Source organism: Phaseolus vulgaris, chromosome 1 (genome assembly GCF_051622355.1).
Source record: "Phaseolus vulgaris cultivar YP4 chromosome 1, ASM5162235v1, whole genome shotgun sequence".
Classification (NCBI taxonomy): domain Eukaryota; kingdom Viridiplantae; phylum Streptophyta; class Magnoliopsida; order Fabales; family Fabaceae; genus Phaseolus; species Phaseolus vulgaris.
In genome coordinates, this window is record NC_143498.1 from 52,750,129 (window position 1) to 52,766,837 (window position 16,709).

Genomic DNA, 16,709 nt, shown 5'->3' on the forward strand with positions numbered 1-16,709 from the left:
TCTTAAAATCTGAAAGCATTTTGAGGTAAGAATATCTTTCGAATTTCACAATAAAAGGTTTTTGTAATGCATAAAATGTGAAATCTAAAATACTATTTAAAATTTTGGAATTACACAATCAAGAAGAAATCATTTTTCTCTTACAAATTCAAAGATATTTGAAAAAAAATGTAAAATTTAAACAACTAACCCACCTTCAAACTTCATACTATAATGCTATTCATTTCAACTTAGTTGAACCAAAACCCAACTCTCAACACCTCCTCATTCAAGAACAAAAACCACAAACCACAAATGTAGAACAAAAATCAGAAACCACAAATGTACCAAGTGTGCCTCGAAAAACCCGAAATTTACAAATCTATGAGGATGTAGGGAGGAACTTACGGAAGTGCTAATAAAGTTTCACTTTTTGGAACAATCAACCATGTCCTCTTGTTTTTTTAAATGTAACAAAAACCATTTTCTATCTGAAGACATTTAACTTAAGAAATTTACTTTAGTTTAGAAATTTTAATCGTGGGTCTTGGTCAGGCTATATTGTTTTTTATTTGGCTTAGTTTATAGTTATGTTCCTGTTTCCCTGCAAATTCCTGTGATATAGAAAAGTGGTCAACAATTTGGCACAATAGGCTTGAGCATCCAAACCTTTTTCTTCTTCCTCACGATTACAACAATCCATTGAGTCAATGTAATCACCTCTCCAACATTGTGTCATCTTCTAATTTAGGTTCTGAGTTTGTTCCTATACCTCAAAACAAGCATCCCATGCAAACCAAATCTAATTTAAATATGACATTAGTAAGCGTAGGATTCCTCCTTCTCTAAGTCTTACTTATTGTGAACCTAAGAATGTAAAGACTTCACTAACCCAAAATGGTTTTGTGCTATGAATATATTTCATTAAAACAACACTTGGGCAATAGTTACTCTTCCTCTAAACAAAACAAATATATGATACAAATGGACTTTTAGAGTAAAAGAAAATGCAGATGATTATTAACAAGTATAAAACTAGACTTGTAGCAAAAGGTTTTCTTCAACAACACGGTTCTCTCGTTGTAAAATCAGTCGCAATCAAGATTATAATTACTCTTGGTATCACTAACAAGTGGGATCTTCTACACCTAGATGTCAATGATGCATTCTTGAATGGTCTTTTTGATGAAACCACGTATATGCAACAATGTAGTTTTGGACAAGATGATAAATCTTTAGTGTGCAAACTCAACAAATCTTTGTATAGTTTTAAACAAATTCCAAACAACGGTTTGAACAACTGCAATCAATATATTCAAGCCAGGGTCAATGGTTAGACGCCTTGCCCAAACCACTCTTCCAGCTAGACTTATGTTTACAGGAGATCAACTCAAACTAGTCGATTCTCTTCTCAAAACTCAACCACCTTAAGTTTATGGAGGGGGATATAAATATTGCATATAAGAGTAGTCATTCTCCCTAGGAGTTATCTTTCTATTAAATATTTTTTTGAAGATGTGAGAATTAGTTATTGACAATTGTATTTGCAACTATTGTGTATCTCTATAAATTCTCTTATTCTACACAATCTGAAAACATGGAAAAAAAAGAAATAAATTTGATAGCAATTCATAGTCTCTTTTATCCTTCAATAAAAAAAAACTTAGTGTCTCTTGAATTCTTCTAATGGTGGCGCTAACAGTGATGATATAATGGTAGTTGCCATTGCCACAATGAAGATAATGTACTAATGATAATAATAACAATGATAATTGCAATAACAATGGTGATAACAAAAGTTATGATAACAATGATGAACGTAGTAGTGAATATAACCACCATCACGGTGGCGCTAGCTAACAATTGTGATGTTGTTATGATAGAGATGACAATGATAATGTTGTACATGAGAGGTCAGTAAAAACAACAATAATGATGAAAGTAGTACATGAGAGGTTAGTAACAACAATAACAATGGTGAAAGTAATGGCAATAACAACAATGGTGGTGAAAGTAATGGCGTGAAAATGACAATGGGATGCCAGCGATGATAGAAACAACAAATGAACCCTTGAGTAATAATAGGGGATTTATGCATCTATATTTTAAACAAATAAAATAAAAGAGGGAGAGAGAGAATAGAAATTAAATAGGAGACAATAGTGTGCAGTTGCTTTTAAATTCAACTTTAAATGTAGTTCATGTGGTAATTTTATTGCATGTAATTAAAACAATACTAAATTAATTTATAGTATTAATTAAGGGACAAAATAATCCAAAAAATGTAGAGACAAACGTGGGTAAAATCATAATAGTTACAGATTGTTGATTTCGATTTCTAAATTTTTTTTTGGTTGATTTGTATCCCCGTTAGCTTGGCTCCAAATGGGACTTTGAACAAATGAGAGATACAAACTGACCAAAAATTGTTATAAAGACCAACACCAAATGTTCTTACAATCATGGGAAAATAAATAAAAAATATTTAAGCCGCGTAGAGCTTTGGAATATACAAATAAATTGAATTTTAAAAATAAGTTAGATGATGCACCTGACCTATCCAGCTTTAGGGATCTCAAGAATAGTAATATTGAAAAATAAACGTTCACCACCTCTTGAGGTTTATAAGTGCATGCACCTGCATCTTCTTGCAGTTCTGAAATGCCTAGTAGTACTTGCACTTGCATCTTCCAGCCTCCAATACTAGTTTTTTCCATGCTCTGTTGATAACTTCCGGTTGCAAGGTCGAAGAAAAAGTCATGCAGTTTACTCTATCTGGCTTCAGGAGCGTAGTAAGTGCTTCTCACCAACCAATACCCTATAACTTGCATGAGGCCCCTCCTCTGTGTCTCGCAACATTACGTGCCAGCCTATTGCCTTTGCAATCTCTTGAAGTTCGTCCATAATTTCAAGAGAATCACGGATGTATACATGTCCACCAGGTCTTAGTATCCGATCCATCTCAAGCATAATGGATGAGACATTGCATCTTATAGAGAGAAGTGCAATTGATAGCAGACACCAAACATGTTTCGTGTTTGCAATAAACAGTTAAGAACTGATAGAGTCATAACACATGCTCTGAATGAGTAATGAAATATTAAAGCAGTTGCAAGTTTGTCCTTAAATTTTGTATCATGTATTTCCTAATCAATGCCTTGATTTGATATTGTAATATATCTGTTCAAAATCAGACTTCAATAAAATCTTAATTATGATCAAATCATAGGTTGTAGGCTTAGTTATTGCTTCTTGATTGCAGCAGATTTGTGTTCCCCTTTGCGACAAACTCTGTCTATATTTCCTCCTTTGTTCTAGTAATGCATGCTATGAATGAACAACTAAATATGAAATGTTTCACCACGCATGAACATTGAGATAGTGTGTATGATTTTTCATGACAGCCTCAAAATTTAGTAACATAAATATATGCTTATTTAAAGTATTAATATAAGGATAAGAAGGATGATAGATTGGATATAAAAAGACAGACCACTTTGCTTGAGAGAGATGAAAGGCTAATGCCCAAACCCTGATGCAATACTCATTTTTCCTTTTTACTGGTACAAATACAATAATATTTGGCAAGAAAAAGATAAAATGCCTATAAGTGGAGAAAATATTACCTTTTCCTCTCAACGGAAAGGAGGTTGGCAGCATGCAGTAAATCATAGGTTCTTGGGTAGGTGTCAAATGCCTCACACCTACATTAAAAATCATGAAAATGTTACTACGTGCTGACAAGTTGACAGTAATTTAGAGGATTTGGACAAAAAGGGAATTGTTGGGTACTTGAAATTAAAAAACGACAGCACAAAATTGAGAACACCTGTAACTGATATTATCTTAAATAAGCATAGTGAAAAATACCAGTCATGCATAACTCCGATCAATCCACGGTCATATATAACTGGAAGAGTGTTTGGACCACTAACAGGAACAACATTCATAACCCAGCTTTCAAAATTCTGCTCAATCAATGCTGCTGCAAATCTGTAAAACGCACAAATATATAGAAGATTTTCATAGGGAAAAAGTCCCAAATGCTAATTTATAACAGGAAAGTAAAAAAGACATAAACAATACCCTCCAAAACCTGCTCGCATGTCCATAATATTTCTTAGTCTGATATTTTTCCAGTGTAAAGCACGAACATAACTTGCTATTATTTCCTTCCAATATCTAGATTCTGCCTTAAATAGCTCTGATCTGGATTCGAAAGCATCTAGCTTTATGCTTTGAAGCCTGTCAGGAGGGGCTTGCAAACGAGCTGGCCATTCAGTGACATTTGCTCCATAGCCGTTCTTAGGCAATTCAGAGATGCATGCTTTTAGATCAACATACCTAGATTAATTAAGTAATTAACCAAATCACCAACAATTAGCCATTAAGTCTTAATAATGATGTATCAAAAGCTATTATGACACTTCACTCAAACTTATTGATATAGCTCGCTCAATGTTTTATTATCCATAAGCAACAAAGGCTCCGAAAGCAGAAAAAGGCATACAGCATTCCAGATAGAAATCCAAAAATAGACACACATAAACAGGGGGAGCACAGCCAATTCTTTTGCTTCCTTACTCTGTAAGTAATTCCAAATTTCAATATAAAATAATATAATATTCACATATTTACAGAAAAATAACCATTTTTTCATTTTATAGACTACCACGTAATATTCTTTTCGTTTTTTTTCTTATATCATATTGTTTATTTATCTTTTCCCAAGGTGGGTTGAGTGGAGGACTGAGTTGTTTCTAACTTGGCATATGCTTCAGTAATCCACCTAAAAATCTTAACTTTTAGAAGAAAGTACAGATTAAAATTAGAAATTGATGACATAAAAGGCTGCTATTAGCTATTGATCGTGGTGAGATAGTCCATCATCATTTTTACAGTTCAGTAGTTCCAGTTTAAAATTGAGCTTAAAACTTCATCATATAATATTTATTTAGATGAGCATTGTGTTTAACTTTCCTTTTTTTTATTGAAAACTTGGTTTAATTTTAACATTCATGAAGGAACATGCTATCTGCTACTTTCGACTTCTTTAAGGAATGCAAACCTATATATTAGCAAAATGCACCTATTTTGTACTCTCTGGTTTTATCCTGGAAAGCTCTATCACTTAGAAGAATGATAGTAATAATTTTACACATCACTTTTGGCAATAATCATCTGGATTGATGGAAATGTACAAATCATCAATGTATAAGGAAGGCCTGAACACAATACCAGACGCTGTCTGGGTCATCACTTGGGTCACACAATGGAGGTTTAGTTCCTGCCTCACGGTTTGTGTAGCAACTATTGTCAAACGGTTTCTGCCATACTGCAATGTACCCATCTTTTTTCAAAAAATTCCAACAGAGTCGAGCTGTAAGATTAAGCATCTCTGGAGATAACAAAACCAAATGTTACATTCGCCATAGGTTTATTAGATAGCATTCTTAGTAATAAAGAGTTAGACAAACTCCATTTCTAAAAAGCTTAAGAAAATTTAGCTATACCTTCCCATTGTTCTTCTAACGCTTCTTCGTGCTTATAAACTGGTTGGGCAGCCCAGACAAAGTACCCTCCTGCTCTTATCATCCTATTAACTTCAAGCAGCAGTATCCCATCTTCATCACAAATAAATATAAATTCTAAGCAACATAACACAAATAGTGTCATTTACATATCACTAACAAGAAAAGTGGCAGTTCCAAAATGGATTATTTACTTTCGATAGGTGATTAGCCATTATAGACCTCTCAATATAACATGTCTCCTCATTACTAACAAGAACTGTAGCTTATCATACAAGAAAGAGAAATATATACCATCTCTAGTCCAATTAATTCTACAGCGTGAGCAATGTACCAAGTCAAAAGCTTGACTTGGATATAACAATCTTCTAGTTGCAAATGCTGCTGCCATTGCCGGTACACCACGCTCAAGAGCAAACTGAATCTGATTCTCATGAACATCCTTGGGAGCAACCGACATAGGGACAACATTCCGTGACAGCAAGTATGCACCAAAACTAGCAACGCCGCAACCAACATCAAGAACAACACGTATATGCCGACCAAAGGTAATTTCAGGAATCATCTAAGATAAAAAAAAATCCAATGTCAGATTCCACTAAGATGCAACTACACTTTCCCAAAAAAAAGGTAAGGCGAAACCAAAATCAAAGCATGGAAAAGCAACAAATTAATAACCTTAGAAATATGGTCCAAGTATTCATTTGCCCCATGTATAAACTGAGTGCCACCTCCCGGGAATTTGAACTTATCCTTGTCTCTAGAAATCCAGTTTTGGCCTCCTTTATCCTCAACAAGACGTGTGTGAGGAACATTATAGAACCATACCTAACAAAAAGGTTACACCAAAAACAAAAAGGGTATGTGAAGTTACATTCGTGCTTTTGACACTGTTTTCCTATCAAAATTGAAGCTTAATCTTACTAAGGTGAAATTCTAATTCTGACAAGAGAACAATATAAAAAATGCCTATATAACTGCATCTGAACTTTATCTCTTAAAAAATAAAAGCAAATTTAAAATCCGCCAATTTGAAATCAAAAGCACCGTTTAGCTAAATTGGAAGAGAAAAACCAAAAAGACAACGTTTTGACCTCATCTCGGCTTCTGGGCCATGGAATAGGAGTACGGTACCCAGTGGGAGCAGGAACCAAGCAATTCAACCCTTGACCTTGCTCGGGGCAATGCCGCTCGAACCTCTCCCCTTTATCGGTGGATGGCAGCTTCCGAATCGCGTCCTCGTTATCCAAACAAGGTATATACTCTCTCATCTCGCGCGGGCACAACCCAAACTTCTTCACCAATTCAAAATCAGAAGAAGAGCCTTCCCTCTCAACCTGGGACTCGTTCACCCACTGATCCACCATACCCGGTTCAAAATCCCCCACCTCGAACTCATTGGACATCGTGCCATTCTCGTTCACGATCCCCAGTTGCTCGATCGACGCATCCGGCTGCGGAGGCGGCGGGGCATTTTCCGGCACCGGTTGGGTACTGTTCTGGTCAATAAGGGCAGAGAGGTTAAAGGATTTGGCGTAATTCGGCGACGTGGAAACGACCGGACTCGTGTTCGGATCCGGGTCGGAACGTTGAGTGTTGAAAAACACGAGCTGCTGGTAGCCATCGGACCAGTGTTTGCCGAAGTAGAAGAAGGTGACGGCGATGAAGAAGACGACGGCGATCTTGAGAGAGAGCGGTGTCCGGAGAAAATCGCCAGTCATTGGGATTTCACGATTCAATTCATGGATCAGAAAATAATGGGTTCGTGTCAAAATGTGTCCTTTGGATTCAGTGTTTCACTGAGATGAACAAAATAAGTGCAGTCACTGTGTCTGTGTGTGTTTGCTAATTACACCATTTTTTTTTTACGAAGAATCTATGATATCAAATGGGACCAATTGCAACGAAGAATCCATTAATCTATGAATCTTTATGATGTTTGGTAACTATAATTGAATGATTTACAATAACTAAGTTAAACAAAAATTGGAAAAAATGATTTAAAAGTGTGTCTATCGAAAAAAAAAAAACTTCAATATAATTGTAGAAATAGAGAAAATTTTAAAAATAAATAAATATTAAAAATGATAATAAAGGTTACGTAATAAATAATATTACTACTGAATTACGTAAATGATTTAGAAAATCTAGTAAAACAAAAGAAAAAATAAATAAATAAAAATTTGTGAGAGAAATGTTACTTCAAAGTGATAGGTATATGGAAAAAGATACAAAATATATACATTAAATTATTATATATATATATTTAATATTAGAATAAAGGTGTGATCTGCCACCGAACATAAGTTAATAGATTAATCTTAAAATTATAAAGCAGGTTTCCCATATTTTATATTTCTCCCACCAATTTTTTTTCTTATTGTTTGTTATCATTCTGAAAGTTCATTAAAAAAATTATCATATTTTTTTTTAAGAGATAACGATTAATGCTTAATATACTTTTAAGAAACTGAGATTAATTTCAAACACTTTTTAGGGAGAATGTTTCCACTGAAATTTTGAAATCCTAACACCCATCGAACACTCCTTCTTAAGATGTTTATAATTTTATAATATGTAGCATTTTATTATATGTGGTTATTTAGGTTTTAAAAAAGTTACAAACCCAGGTAAAATAATTAAATGAGTTATATTGGTAGGGATAAAATTAGTAATGAACTATATATACTAAAAATGGAATTCTCTTTATTAATACTTATAAATTAAAAAAATTATTTCAGATAAAGACTTTTATAATCACATATTTTAAGTTAATCATAAACTTAGAAGGATGTCGTATCCAACTTATTGTGTATCTTAACATTATTATAACATTAATGTACGACATCATATTTAATTTAATAGTTATTTTGTTAAAAAATTTAGTATGTTAAGAAAAAGATATTAGATAATACACTACTATAAAATTATTAAATAAAAAAAAAACACACAGTTAATTATTATATTTATTAAAAAATATTTTAAAATAATTATTGATATTTAAATTAATTCTTATAAATATATATTGTTTTTAAATTAATATCTAATCATTTAAAAAAATTAACTACAAATTATTTGTATTATAAAATTAATAAAAAATCAATTATTTTTAATTTAAATTAATTTTGATTAAAAACACCAGTTTTAAAATTGACATTAGATAGATTTTTTCATATCAAAATATTTTTTTATAAATTTAAACTTGAATCTAATTATTTAAATTTTAGTGAAGATTTATAGTAGATTAAATGAATGTAAAGTGAGTTTTAAGGAAGGAGAGGGGGTGTGAAAAGGAAAGTGGGATAGCGTGTTAGAAGGAGTTAGCGGTGGCTGGCAGTAGTAGAATCATATAAATATGATAACGGGTTTCGTTTCTTTGTGTGTTCTGGAATATTGTTACCTTACTTCTCTCTGTTTCTCTCTCTCTCTCTCTTACCTCATTTAACTATTTTCTTTCTTTCTTTCTTTCTTCTCTAAAACCTCAAACTGCAACACACAACACAGCTTTCGTATTCGTAACGTAACTCATCGTTCCTCTCTCTCGTTCCCTATTTCCGCCATCACTGCACCCAATTCCGTTTCTCATCGCCTCAATTTGGGGAAAATAGGGTTTCGCCCCACTCATCGATGCGCCACCGTAGCTAGGGTTTTGCGATGGCGGAATTGGAGGAGGACCGGATGGGGGATTTCAAGCCCTTCTCGGAGGGCTCTTCGTGCTCACGTTCGATCAGCGAAACGGTGAATGGCTCTCACCAATTCACGATAAAGGGGTACTCTCTCGCAAAGGGGATGGGTGCTGGGAAGTACATCATGAGCGACAGTTTTAGCGTTGGTGGTTACGATTGGGCAATTTACTTCTACCCTGATGGGAAGAACCCCGAGGACAATTCCATGTACGTTTCGGTCTTCATAGCTCTCGCTAGCGACGGAACCGATGTTAGGGCTCTGTTCAAGTTGACGCTGGTGGATCAGAGTGAGAAGGGAAACGATAAGGTCCATAGCCATTTCGATAGGCCTCTTGACGGTGGACCGTACACCTTGAAGTATAGAGGCAGCATGTGGTTGGTATCATCAATTCACTCCCCAATTTTGAACTTGGAATAATGGTTGGCTATGGGGAATGGTCATATATAGAAACTTTGGGGTTTAGGGTTTTTAATTGAGTGATGTTGGCATGTCGAATGATGAGAGTTTAATAACTTTATAACTTGCTTGTTTTATGTGTGTACTTATCACTTTTAATTTTAATTATCGTCAACTTTTTACATTTTAATCTATGGTTATAAAGGCATTTATAGTCTAAAGTGCACTGCTACTACTTTGAAGGAGCCAAATTTCGAGATAGGACAAGATTAATACCTTAATTTGTTTGTGTTCTCAATTTTTGGATCTCGAATCATGTCACTCCATTTGTTTTATGTCATCTTAGTTCCTGAAAGGAGTAAATTGAGGCAGAGTAGTAGTGATTTTACATGAACAAAATGCATGACTATATCAATGGTGCATAGTAATTCCAGGGATTGAGTTACTTACTTTTTACATCTAAATATAGTTTTGTCTGTGATATGATTTTTAAGTTTTTGGACCGTTGGGAGGAAGGTTTTTATCTCTGGTCTTGTTGGTTCCTGCTGTAAACATTTTGATCACATTCTCAGGAGTGGTCCTTACTTGTTGAAGTATAAAGGCAGCTTATGTTACCTTCAATTTGTTCAGCATTCTTTGCCTTTTGTTTTGTTTGTTATTGTAATCAGTTTAGTTGGGGGTTTAAGGGCTTGAATTTTATGCAATCTATACAAGGTGTTTTTGAGTGAGAATATTGTTTGAAAGGAGCAATGCATTTAAAGTTAGTTAACGTAATTTTAGTTACCTATATTTGACTTTCTTAATTATTTTGGTATGGTGGATAGAATGTTACTGTGTATGTTTTTTTATGTCTCCTGCAATTAAAACGTTTCTGTGCTCATTCCAGGGGTTACAAGCGTTTCTTCAGAAGAAATTTACTTGAATCTTCAGAGTATCTAAAAGACGATTGCCTTGTCATGCATTGCACTGTTGGTGTTGTCAAAACTCGTTTTGAGGGATCTAAACAAGGTGTTACTGTGCCACAGTCAGACATGGGTCGAAATTTTAAGGACTTGCTGGACTCAGAGGTTGGTTGCGACATAGTTTTCAAGGTTAAAAGCGAAAGCTTCAAAGCTCATAAGTTAATACTTGCGGCCCGATCTCCTGTGTTTAGAGCACAGTTTTTTGGACTTGTTGGGGATCCTAGCTTAGAGGAAGTAGTGGTAGAGGATATTGAGCCTTTTATCTTCAAGGTAGTTTTCAACTTCAATTAATTCCTATTTGTAATATCTGAAGAGTGAAATACATTTCTGATATATGACCCGCAAACTTCAATTAATTTTTTTGTCGTTAGTTTCAGAGTTTGTTCTATTTGTGTTTGCTTGTATTTGTAAAGTAGTCATATGGAACTTGTTGTATCTTGCCGAAATATTTATTTGTGGTGGAACATAATAAGTTGTTTGATAGACCATGTTTGAGATCGTTGATCGTGTTCTATTAGGAAAAAATGGTTTGCAAAATAAGCTTTGTTTAAGACAATAAGTACAATTTGTAAAGTTTTGGTTTTATGAAAATAATTTATTTTATTGCATCTGAAATTTTTTGTAGTTTAATATTATTTACGAACTGTTTTTTCCCCTTTAGACTCATAATTGTCTTTTTGTCGTGTTAAATGATTTTTTTCGTATCCAAAAAAAAATAATTATCTGAATATCACTTTTTGACGAACTTGAACAAAAATGAATTTTGACTATAATCAATTATAACAATAATTTATTATTGTAATAATCAAAATTTTGCAGTTGTCCCAAACACACCCAAGTTGGTAGAATGTTGTATATGAAAAATAGGCTTAGTTTGCATGAGCAGTTTGTGGAGTAATGAAGCTGTTTATGTCAATTATAATTTCATTCTTTTTTAATACTTCAAGGATTGTGGTTATTTTTTTAATATATCATTATATCCCTCGTGCAGCCATAGTCTTCTTCATATTATATGTTTCTTGTCATTTTCTAACTGAAGTTATTATTCTTTCATATTAGTTTGTTGAGGCAAGTTGATTAAATGAAAATCTTTAATCTGTTTTTTTTTTTCCAGGCAATGCTTCTCTTCATTTATTCTGACAAACTTCCAGACATCTATGAAGTTATGGACTCAATGAATGTCTGCTCATATGCCGTCATGGTGCAGCATCTCTTGGCTGCTGCTGATCTCTATAATCTTGACCGGCTCAAACTGCTTTGTGAATCAAAATTGTGTGAAGAAATCAATACTGACAATGTAGCCACGACACTTGCCCTGGCAGAGCAACACAACTGTCCACAGCTTAAGGCAATCTGTTTAAAATTTATTGCCAATCCAGCAAATTTGGGAGGTATGCATCATTTTAGAATATCAATGTTAAAATACATGGTTTTTTCAACTTAAGATTCTTTTTTGGCAATTAGCATAATATGGATTAAATTCTTGATGTTTATTGACACTTTTCAAATTAATTACATTTTACTGTATCTTTGTGAATTGAAGTACATAAGGAAAGATGTTTGAATATGCTATGTGGTCAAATATCATTATGAGCAATGTGTTAGAACTTTATTTGATATCGATGTGTCTATGTTCTGTTTGTGTTTCTTTTCTTGGTTTCAAGATACTATTTGATGGAAACAATCATTGTGCTATTTTTCTTTTTAATTTTTTTCTATGCGTTTCTTCTAATTGGATAACAAGAATAGTTACAAGAAAATTAAACACATACACTTAAATATATGGAACTTGCATTGAACTTTGAAGTGTTTGGCATCATCGACATCTTTTTGAGGCTTCTGGTTTGTCCATGTTAATCTCAGGAGTAAGTACACCAAAGTATGTATTTGTTACTGGAAACAGTCTGGGGTTGAGAATAACATGCAACTCTGCAATTTGGAAGAGCAGAGTAGAGCCCCTGTAGGGGACAGTTTAGTGTTGCAGCTGTAGTGGCCGAAATAGACTGTGTGGCTGGAATAATGCTACTTCATTCTTTCTTTTTCTTTCTGAAAATGTGTCGCCTGTCCCCTCACTTGCTACTTCTCTCTCTCCCATCTCTTAAAAGGCATCTCTTCTGGGCATCTCTGGTGGTGTGTTTATATTCTGTGGTTGCTGCGAGAAATTCACTAGGGTTTTTTTCTTTCTAAAGTCAGAGGGGATGTTGGGCCTGACTCCAAATTGGGCCTTTCTATCCAAACAGTCCTATAATTGGGGAAAGGGTTCTTTTGCTGTTTTTTTAATTATATGCTTTTGTTAACATTACTCTGTAATGTTTAAGATTATTTAAAGAAATATAGAAAACCATTAATATGTAATTATGGATTATAGAATAGAGATAAATATGCAACTTATGATAACATATATATATATATATATATATATATATATATATATATATACATCAGGGTTGAGAATAGTGCATTATAGCACTGTTTGTTATTAAACCTAGACTGACCGGTCTGACCAGTTGAATCTTAACCGGACATAACTGGTCTGGTCCTCTATTTAGATTGTATGTACACTTAACCTGCCCGTAATGATGTCATCAACCTGGTCTATAAACCAGGGTTGAACTAGGATTCCAGGTCTTCTTGATGACTTTTACTATGGATGTGTATGATCTCCAACAGTTTTTGTGGATTAAATGTGGTTAATGAGGCTCCAACCATGGTCCTGGAGGGGATTTAGATTTAATAACACCACTGTACCATGACATCTCATTTGTTAACTTCTTTACTGTTTTTTTAATCATATATTAAGATATAAAATATATATTGAATAATATATACTGGTTCATGGTGTTCAACTACTGATCCACCGGAGAAGTCAAGTCCCTCCAATCCAGTGCCTTGTCCAGATCAATGACCAGACCGGTTTTGATAATATTGAGTGTTGTGGTGGAGAAGGGGCCGGACACGGGCCTCCTCAGAAAAGTTTAGAAACAGTGGTACACTACACATACTGCTCGAATACTTACAATTCAGACCCACTGAGTCTCATCTTCTTGTTGTACTTTCTCATGTTTCCATGGTCTATTTAGTCAGGAAAAAATAAAATAGAAAGATATAGGGGGTTTTGATAGATACTTTTTATCTGGTATATTTTTAAAGTGGTATTTTGTTGTAATCTCGTTTTAGTAGTTTTATTATCTCGCACATACTTGCTATTCCAGAAACTATTGCAATTGAGCTTCTTGGGATAATAACGAAGGGAAATAAGGATGCTGGTTAGTTATAGGGGAATCACTGAAGCATTGAGAACTTTGCCACGATTTAGTAAGGAATATGATATTTTATCTCTATGGAAACAGCTTCCTTGCATTTGCAAGGGTAAGGCTGCTTGTAGTGACCCTCATTAGTTTTTATTTTTAAAAACTGTATTTTTTTTTATAGTAGACATCATTGACATTTGGATGTGGCTTGTCTTACTTAGAGGGAATATTTTTTAGTGGGTTGTGGGTTATGGTTTGTGCAGTGTCCTTCTAATAATGACGCAAGAGGTTTGTTGCTTTGTTTTGTAGTATATTGCGAATTCCTTCTTTCCCTATTGGTAATATATACAATGACATTAAAGAATATTTATGACTTATCCTATTCCTTATTTTCTGTAAGCTTAGTTTTAAATTTTATTTTTATTTCTGTTAATATTTTTAGAAGATTTCTTTCTACGTGCTCCGTGGTTATAAATGGAAATATATGAATGTAAGGGAACAGTAAAAGTAAACCTATGTAGTTACATTACAAAAGAGGATATGATCTTGTGTGTGTCTGTCCTCACCCATATGTGCATGCACATGAAATACAACATTTATAGCAGTACCGTTCATGAAACGTTTCATCCCTTTAAATTCTAAAAGAAATTTCCTTAGCCTTTGATTCTCTCTTGTACTCTGTGGTTTCTGTAAGTAACTGTTTATTTGTTACCCTATTATTTTTGCACCTTTGTTTACATTTAATTTGAATCTGTAACCCCCCTCCCTTATCTGTCTGTCTACTCACACATGGATAATATTTTTTGTACCCTGTCACTTTTTAAAAGAATTGTAATTTTTGTTTTATAATTTAAATTTAATTTGACTTAGAAATTGTTTATTCTATGTTGTTAGGTGTGTTTTTTTTTTTTTACCTTGTACCTTGTGACTAATCAAATGTCCTTACATTTTTTTCTTCTTTACTATCTGTTAATTGATGTTAGGATAAAAGGAAATGGTGGTGTGTCCATTATCCAGATTTTGTAATTTTGTGTATTGACTAGATTTTAAATACTTGGTTTGTGAAATGAATTGCCATAGTGTGATTCAATTTGTTGTACTTATGAAAATATTCCACCACCCCTGAGCTTTTCATTTTTCGTTTCCAGATGGAGCATTTTCAGAAGGTAATTCCAAATTCTAATGCATAAATCAAGTTTTTTGTACAAATTGGTGGATTTTGAAAATCTGTTAGCTCTGAATTTCCAGTGCTTAATTATTCATTGATGGGGCAATTTTGAGTTTTCACTAAAATTTTGAACACCTAGTCGCTGGCTCACTTTATACTCTTCTTGACTTTATTTCCTTACTGTTAATGGCTTCTAGATCCCCTTGAAATTTCAACCTTTGAACACTCAGTGATGTATATGGTTACACCTTGTGCAGCTGTAATGCAGTCGGAAGCTTTTGTGCATTTGAAAGAGAGCTGCCCCGCAATGTTGTTGGAGCTGCTGGAGACATTTGCCTCAGTGGACGATAACTCAAGCCTGACATTGAGCAGAAAGAGAAGTGGCAGTAGCATATATGCTCAAGATTTGGCAGACGGGGCAGCTACTGAATCAGTTAATCCAAATGGCAGGCGAGTAAGGAGGCGAACATAAGCATAGTTTACAATCTGAATCTGCAAACCATTAAAGTGTGATATAGATAACCCTAGTCATGAAACTCCCTGTCAATATAAGTGATTCGCCATTTTCAATTCAACTGATCCCTGAGATTTTATATGTCAAGTTTTCTGGCCTTCACTCCTTGTCTCATGGGGCTGTTTTCGACAACATTTTCTGTGGTAGTTTGACATTAGAACAGTTCTAATGTAGGGTATATCGTGCTTGATGACTTTAATAAAAAGTAAATAGCTGATATATTTGTTTATGCCTTGGAAGAAAACATTTCCTTTATAAGCGGAAGAATAGATGAATGACAAAAGTTGTTTCTCTTGGAATGCCAGGATTTGGAGTGAAGGTTCCGTTCCAGACTTGAATCACCGGGTTTATGTTTATGTCTGCTCGGTCTATGATTCAATCTGGTAGGTCTTTCATGCCATCATTCACATCCTCTTCTCACAAACAATAAAAAATAATTATAAAATGATACACGAAACCAATGTGATTAGACTTTTCTATTTAATTATTAATCATAGTAATTTTAAACTACAACTATTCCTTGGTCCCTCCCTGCACCACTAGCATTGCCTTCAGTAATTAACGCAATTTGCACCTAACATTTATCAGTAAAGTGCATGCATTCTGCACTCCCATTGTTTGAAAGTGCATGGTGAAAAGACAAAAGTGTCCTTGTTTCAGACAATAATATACTAATAATTCAAACGAATAATATGCGGGGGAATGAGATGTCAGTTTCACTATCTATCCTTATATTTTAAGTAAAATCATTTTTATATCTATACATTCCATCTCATCTCCGTTGAGAACAGGTATGCCTGTTTCAAATATTAATTTTGAACTTAATTTTTCTTAAAACAAAAAAATTACAATAAAAAAATATAATATTATTAAGTTTTCAACGTCAAAAAATACATTTTTTTTCTCCAATATCAAAATAAAATAAAATTATAATAATTTAAACATTAAATAAGAGTATAAAAATAACAATTAAGTAATCAAATAATTAATACCATCAAATATATAACCGAGTAACAAGTTAAGAAACTAAGAACAAAGAAAAAATAATATAATTTTTTTAGATTACTTAATAAATTCAAAATATTTTAATAATTTAAAACAATTTTTTTAGATTACTTAATAAATTCAAAATATTTTAATAATTTAAAACATTGACGGAGATAGAGATAAGTATTGTGACATATATGAGTCAGCGACGGAAATGAAGTAAATGTGCAAATA

General features: G+C 33.6%; 2 protein-coding genes across 3 annotated transcripts; one reads left to right on the forward strand and one right to left on the reverse strand.

Moving 5' to 3' along the window:
• Positions 1 to 2,388: 2,388 nt before the first annotated feature.
• LOC137815014 (putative methyltransferase PMT11) lies at positions 2,389 to 7,520 on the reverse strand. The gene is made up of 9 exons (XM_068618023.2): positions 6,605 to 7,520; positions 6,189 to 6,338; positions 5,805 to 6,075; positions 5,493 to 5,603; positions 5,218 to 5,377; positions 4,066 to 4,323; positions 3,850 to 3,972; positions 3,606 to 3,683; positions 2,389 to 2,968 (listed from the first exon to the last, which is right to left on the reverse strand). Exons 1-9 carry the CDS (start codon positions 7,229 to 7,231, stop codon positions 2,761 to 2,763), a joined length of 1,986 nt encoding a protein of 661 aa, XP_068474124.1. The 5' UTR covers positions 7,232 to 7,520; the 3' UTR covers positions 2,389 to 2,760.
• A 1,271-nt stretch (positions 7,521 to 8,791) lies between these two features.
• BPM3 (BTB/POZ/MATH-domains containing protein) lies at positions 8,792 to 15,717 on the forward strand. 2 transcript variants are annotated; one of them, XM_068618025.2, is made up of 5 exons: positions 8,889 to 9,571; positions 10,480 to 10,825; positions 11,670 to 11,946; positions 14,955 to 14,972; positions 15,232 to 15,717. In XM_068618025.2, exons 1-5 carry the CDS (start codon positions 9,165 to 9,167, stop codon positions 15,444 to 15,446), a joined length of 1,263 nt encoding a protein of 420 aa, XP_068474126.1. In that variant the 5' UTR covers positions 8,889 to 9,164; the 3' UTR covers positions 15,447 to 15,717. The 2 variants fall into 2 exon arrangements, with proteins under 2 accessions (XP_068474127.1, XP_068474126.1); XM_068618026.2 differs by lacking the exon at positions 14,955 to 14,972 and having other exon boundaries at positions 8,792 to 9,571.
• Positions 15,718 to 16,709: the final 992 nt, after the last annotated feature.